General features: G+C 36.2%; 1 protein-coding gene across 1 annotated transcript in view; it reads left to right on the forward strand.

Moving 5' to 3' along the window:
• Positions 1 to 845: 845 nt before the first annotated feature.
• The window catches only part of LOC106772547 (histidinol-phosphate aminotransferase, chloroplastic), a gene marked incomplete in the record, with an annotated part of 7,916 nt that continues 1,555 nt past the window's right edge, over positions 846 to 7,206 (forward strand). The window contains 8 exon segments of the mRNA XM_014659016.2: positions 846 to 1,013; positions 1,188 to 1,445; positions 1,936 to 2,019; positions 2,251 to 2,405; positions 2,519 to 2,616; positions 3,000 to 3,108; positions 3,555 to 3,712; positions 7,152 to 7,206. Coding sequence (XP_014514502.1) covers positions 1,194 to 1,445; positions 1,936 to 2,019; positions 2,251 to 2,405; positions 2,519 to 2,616; positions 3,000 to 3,108; positions 3,555 to 3,712; positions 7,152 to 7,206 — 911 coding nt within the window.

A 7,206-nucleotide genomic window follows, 5' to 3' on the forward strand; every position in this document is an offset into this window, starting at 1 on the left:
GATCGTTGGTACATTCACCGACTGCACCGAAGCTCCTACCACCACGTTCTCTCGCTCTACCCGTAGAGCCGCTATCTCTGCCCTCATCTCCTGCATCTGTCTCTGCATCTCCTGCAGAACCTGCAACTGTAACTGCTCAGCCATTGTGTTCGTTTCTGGGTAAATCACGATTTCGGGCCCCACGGTGGGCGCCAAATGTTTCGGTATTAGAGCCCGAGACCGAACCGACCCTCTGATCCTGCTTCCGATCGTTCGACCCGTTCGTCTTCCTGATGTCTTTTATGGATCACCCGGGAGGTCCTGCAAAAAGAACACTCCGACGCCCAAGTCAAATAGTCGATCAGTTAACTGGACCAATTTAGATTAGATTCCGCCTACTTTACCTGTCCTGTTGTTCCTATTTATAGACGGTGTATTCGTAACTGACCATTAATTTAATTTCATTGATTTGCTATGCCTTCCGTTACGCCTCCATCAAAGCCTTTTAATGCTTCCTCGACCCCACACCTGCTTGATTCGCGCCGTCCGGCATTAGGTCACCTTTGCCCCCTGTGACTTTGGTAACCGGACCGACCGGTCTTCCTCCAGCACGCTTGATCCGGCCGACTCGACCGACTCTCCTCCAGTACATAAACATTTAATAAATCACAAAAATCTATTAAAGACGTAATCAAATTTATCATAACTTAAAATTTAACTAGACCAAATAATTATTATGAATGACGACTATGTTGTTAAAATATAATGTTTAATGATAAATATGTTATTGTGTTGTAATGGGGACAAAAATTGTTACACACTCCTCGTTAGTACACAATACATTAAACAGTGTTTTTTGTTTTTTTGTTTTTTGTTGGGTTTTGTCTTTCTTTCTGCATTATGTGGATCTGTAGGGTTTACCTCTGCGCCTTCATGATTTATTTGTCTTCTTCAGAGTAAATTTCAGTTTCCATTCTAAATTGTTGGCGTCTACAGCAACCTCTGTCAAGTTCCCCATTTGCCTGTTGTGCAGGGTATGTCACTAACTTCAGTATCTCTTTTTTTTTTCTTTTTTCCTTCCTTTTTTGTTTCTGGTACAATCATGTCATGCTCTCCTTTTCTTCCTTCTTTCTCATATGCTATTCTAATTGGGTCATTTTGAATCCTTTTCATTTATTGATTATATCTATTTACTTATTTGTGTGTAGGTTTTAATGGGTGTGATTGATTTCTACAACTCAGCTGCTTTGTGCTGGGTAAAGTCCAATACAAATCTGAAGCAGCAAGTGGGGTTACCTCCAAAACCCATTTGTTCATTTAAGGGGAATCAGAGGAAGTTTGTGGCAATGGCTTCTACCATTCCTGTGGAGCAAGTCAACAATGGTCCTCTGCAGGTGACAGGTGACTCCTTCATCAGAGAGCATCTGAGGAAGTTGTCTCCTTATCAGCCAATTTTGCCCTTTGAGGTTTGTGTCTTCAAAAGTTAACTCCTTTTGATTTTGTTGGTTCTTCGTAACAATTCCAACTATGTTTAGTTTTCCGTATTTTTCCGGCCAATATTTGAATTTTCTTGTCAAGAATTTGGTATTGTCATTTGTTTCATATCTACTGTTTGTTTAGCTCTGGTAACGTACTTGTGTAGTTGTTTCTTCAAAATTGAAGATAAATGTTTGTTTCTTCTTTTACCTTGTGGCATTGTTGATTCTTGGTCCATAATAGTTTTTCTATTCATTGAGAGGGGTTGATTGCTTGCTTGCAAGCGCTTTACACTCAAATTGCAAGTTTTTTAACTTTAACTTTGTCTCTCTGGTTGTCGTTAAGATACGGGTAGTTTGGCATTTGGCACTAACTTTTATAACATTTCTCATGGACCCCTGGCCGCAGCACTTGTCTTTTGGTTGGGAAAATTGTTCCACCACTATGTAAGTTAGTTACGAAGGAGGCTTTCTGTTGTAGGTTTTATCTGCTCGTCTTGGACGGAAGCCTGAGGATATTGTCAAGTTAGATGCTAATGAAAACCCTTATGGTCCCCCTCCAGAGGTGAGTTTTTATTATATTTGTTAATGTCTGAAAATTTCAAATTATTGTGTAAAAGTGGAAAATGATTATATGGTAATATGATGTTTAACAATGTCATGGCGATTGATTGTAATATTATCTTTCAATTTTTACGCTTTGAATATTTTCTAAGCTATGGTCAAATGTATGGAAGCAAATTGCTGAACCTTACACCCTTTAGTACACTTGAGTTGACTATCAGAGGTTTGACAGGTTATGGAAGCCCTAGGATCCATAAAGTTCCCATATGTCTATCCTGATCCAGAGAGCCGCAGATTGCGTGCAGCCCTTGCCGAAGATTCTGGACTTGAAGCTGAATATATTCTTGNGGGATGTGGTGCAGATGAGCTTATTGATTTGATAATGCGGTTAGAACNAATACCTTTTCTGTTTTAGATAAGCCTCAAATTCTTTCTCTATCTATGCTAGTTTTCGTAACAGGTATGACAATCATCATACATGGTTCTCTTGTATACTACAGTTGTGTGCTTGATCCTGGGGACAAGATTGTGGACTGTCCTCCAACCTTCACAATGTATGAATTTGANGCTGCAGTAAATGGAGCACTTGTTATCAAAGGTAAGAATAAAATTATCTAGAGACAGCTGCAAAATGTATTTTTTTAATGCATCGTTTTATACATGTCAAATGAGAAACTGATTTCTGTAAAACTGATTGAACCTTAGACAGTAAAGGGGTTTCTCATGAAATCAATCATAGATATTTTGCTATTCAGTCTCGTCAGATAAAATTGTTTGTATCATGATCATAGTTACATTATTGTTTTGTTAGACTTTTTCTAATAAAATGATCTTTGGTTTTATTGTTGATTCATCCCTTCTATTTTTTTTTTTTATTATTCCTTGTCTTCCCAGCAGTATATGATTTTCTTACTGTGTTTTGACCTTTTCTTATTATGCCATGTCAGATGTGCATAACCATCTGCATTATTTAAACTGCAGTTCCAAGGAAGCCAGACTTCAGCTTGAATGTTGAACAGATCACAGAAGTTGTTAAACAAGAAAAGCCCAAATGCATATTTTTGACATCTCCAAATAATCCAGATGGGAGGTAACTGTAGATTATCTTCTTACGTCAAAGTGAATAGTTTGAGTTAAGTGCCTAAAGTAGTATTGTGGTAGTGCTTTCCTTTTCAGTTATTTTGTTCTTCGAATTTACTGGAGTTCCTTGTGCACTTTTCTTTTCAGTTGTGCTTTTTTCCAGTCCGTTCTTCCGTATTATTTTATAGTTTAATAGGCACTAGTAGTGTCGCTTGTGGGTGCCCCTTGTACGTCTGTTTTGGCTGACCAAAAACAAAAGTAGTGTACAATATTATAATGTCCTATTAGAAGTTGTACCACAATCAAGGCAGTATATTTCTTTTTCATCAACAATACAAAATCAGGATATAGTAAGACTGGAGATGATTGTTATCATTAATATGCTTGAAATTTGAGTTTCTTTTGTTTGCTTATGGTATTATTTATATGGATCTTAATCTAACAATTTCATGGCAGTATAATTGATGATGATGTTCTCTTAAAAATACTTGACCTTCCCGTATTGGTGATATTGGATGAAGCATACATTGAGTTTTCAGCAATTGAATCGAGGATGAGTTGGGTGAAGAAACATGAGAATTTGATTGTTCTTCGGACATTTAGCAAAAGAGCTGGTATTTTACTAATTTTTTTCTTTCCCAAGTTTACGCAATTAAACTTTGAGTGTTAACATTTTTTTATTGTAAAACCAGTTCCCTTATGTGATCTGATCAAAACTCTAATAAAACTATTTTTTTTCAGGCTCCTTGTGTGCATGCTAAGACATGCATTTTTTTAGTTAAAAATTTGAGATTATTATATTGTTCTTTATTTTATCATAAGCAATATAATCTGTGGTTTCTTTTTGTAATGGAGAATTATGATAAGGGTTAGAGCCTGGTGGTTTTTGGTTAAATTTGACAACCAATAATATTTATACGTGAGAGTTTTATCTGCTAAAGTTACTGTAGAAGAAATGGTGGGGGACAAGGTCAATGAATCATAATAGCAATTTCTGTTAAATATGACACCCATTGTGACTGTGATTGCAATTTTCATGGAATCTGGAATGTGAAGCCGTTGTGTGGTAATGGATCAGCGTGGGTCCAGACTGCTATAGTGCTATACCACCAGTAGCAGATATTCAACCACTGAATTTTACGTTGAATGTTTGATTTTAGTATTGTATAGTAGTAAATTGACTTGGCACCAATATTTTGACAAAGAAAGCGTGTAGTAGCAACAAATAAGGGGGTGTTTGATGATTACTGAAATTAGGAGTTTTTAGGTGAAGAGGGGGAAGAGACATAAATGAATCACAATTGGATTAACTGAGGTATATTATATTGTGTTGATTTGTGCATAATCCTAATATTAATCAGGGAAAGTGACTGGAGATATAGTCAAATTATGCTATAAGTAGGTGTAAACGGTAGAAACCATACAACGGAATATTTAGAGTGTAGACAAAACCAAGAGGGGGGTTAATTGGTTCATTTTAAAAATCACTTTCTTTTTAGCAAATTTTCACTTTAAAATTTTCTTTAAAGAATCTGAAAAATAACTTTAAGCAAAAGCAAGTTAATGATAAAGAGTAGGGAAGAGAAGCTTGCACAAGTTATATTATACTGGTTCAGGTCAAGTCCAGTTGCTAATCACTCTAAAAGAGAGATTAACTTATCAACTAAAATCAGTAAACAAGTTACAATAATAGAATAATAAGTAAGCTCAGAAACCACCTCTCTTAACAAATAAGAGATGACCAACACCTTCTTTTGATACACAAAAGAATGAGCAGCTTGACTTTGCTTGGTAGATAAGCTCCACCAACTTAAACACACTAAGTAAGAGCCCTTCCTTCTACAAGCACCAATAACTCAAGCTTTCTTAAACACTAAGAGATTTTTAGACAAAGCTCTAGCTCTCTAACAATTTAAGTAACCCATTAAGGGTTCTGAAACATAGTATTTATCAACCAAGGTTCGAGCAAAGGTCAAAAGCTTAAGAGTTAGAAACTTAAGTTAGCTTCTAACTGCTAGTGTTAATTGATTATCCCAAGTGATAATCAATTATCCGAGTCCATTATAAAAGGTTTTTCTCTGTGATAATCTATTATCCCAAGTGAGTGATAATCGATTATCCCAAGTGATAATCGATTATCTGCGAACCTTAACAATTCTTTTTTTTTGGGGATAATCGATTATCCCAAGTGATAATCGATTATCTGCGAACCTTAACAATTCTTTTTTTTTGGGGATAATCGATTATCCCAAGTGATAATCGATTATTTGCTAAGCAAAGTGTTTCTTGATGTTTCCTGGGATAATCGATTATCCCAAATAATAATCGATTATTCCAGTGAACATTCTGAAATAAAAGAGTAGATATAGGATTGTTTGAGATTACAATTCAAATGACTATAGCTACTACAATCTAAATACAATCAGAAAGCACAGTTAATAATCACCCAGGCATGGCTTCTTCAATTCTTTGTGTACTTCATCATCAAAATCCTTCTAACCTTTACACCAGTTTATTGGTAACAATCTCTCCTGTTTTGATGATGATAAAGAATTCTTGTTTATAGCTTTTTGTTAATACTTGCATGATTACAACTTAAACAGAACCAAAAGACATTAGAGTGATAAGTGATAATATCATAATGTTTTTAACATGTATCTTGCTTCTCCCCCTTTTTGATCATAATAAAAAATAGTGAAACTCCCCCTAGATAGGAGCTCCCCCTCAATATGAGAAGTGAAGGCAAAGAGACAGTTAAATTTCGAAAGCATAATTTTATTAATCTGTTAACTAAGGTTACAAACTTAGAATTCCTCACTTGAGGAATTATCATACCCTTCATCTAAATGGCTCTCAATATTAGTAAGTCTATCATCTGGATCAGAAATAAGATCACAAAGGTGGTTATGTTGAGCAACTTGAAGATCAAGTAACTCTTGATGCCTTAGTTGCTGAAGGTTGTACATCTCCTCCATTCTTTCGAGATTTGCAATATTTTCTTTCATATAGGCAAACTAATCCCAATAGAAAATTTAGGAAATTTTAAGTTATAAGATATTTTCATATATTCTAATACCCTGCTCGCTGCAGCTTTCTGAGCTTTGAGCTTCTTAGCCATGTTGAGGCCAGACTGATTTTTCTGGGAAAGTCATGGGGCTAGGGTTGATTCCTCTGCAATCCCACACTGCACGATTTGAACCAAAGAGGGCAAGGTCAACAAGGAGAGAGAATAAAAGGTACCAAACTGTGGCAAAAAACATGAGAAAGGGGTCACAAGCCAGAGATTGACAAACCATGTGTAGATTTGGGACAGGAGGGCTGCACAAATCTGGCAATGGAGAGATCAGCTGAAGCATAGCCATGCTATACTGCTGCACATGGCAAATACTGCAGCTGGGTATTGCTTACGTGTGAACTCTGCTTGGGCTGGCCTGATAGAACCAATCTAGATCTGACAGGAGATGGTTGGAAATTGTAGCCAAAAATTGTGACTAGCGAATAGTTGTAAGAGATGTTGAAAAAGGTCACAGATGTCAAAATAAATGTTTGAACTTTGTCAGATTGATGAGATGGTAATCGACGATTGGTAAGAGTGTTCAAAAACTGCTTGGAACACACTGGATTGAATCGCAGCTGGAAATTATCTTAAAACATGTCAGTTGAAGATCTTGAAATCGAAGAAGATTGGGTAGAAGCCTTTATGACACTGCTTGGAGTGAAGAAGAGCCAAAGGAGTTGTATTTAACTGTGTAGTAGGTTAGAGGATTGGAACGGGAAGCAGAATGTTTATGATGGACCTGGATGACTTTCAGTTAGTAAATGTTTTGTAGACCTCAATTCTTAGGAGCAAAGCTGAATAACCAACAGCACCACTCTACAAATCAATTTTTCTTTCTAAATTTTCAGTTTATGGATTAAAGATACTGAGTTTTCATATGTTTGTTGAATTAATATGTGCAAAATCCTGTTACTGATGGTTAGTTACTTTTTAACTTGGGGTCCTGGTACTAATGATGTAAACCTTTCAAATTCTTAATTTTCAAATTGTCTCAGGTTTAGCTGGACTTCGAGTAGGATACGGAGCTTTTCCTTTGAGTATAATTGAGTA

This window comes from Vigna radiata, chromosome 1, assembly GCF_000741045.1.
Source record: "Vigna radiata var. radiata cultivar VC1973A chromosome 1, Vradiata_ver6, whole genome shotgun sequence".
In the NCBI taxonomy this organism is placed as follows: Eukaryota; Viridiplantae; Streptophyta; class Magnoliopsida; order Fabales; family Fabaceae; genus Vigna; species Vigna radiata.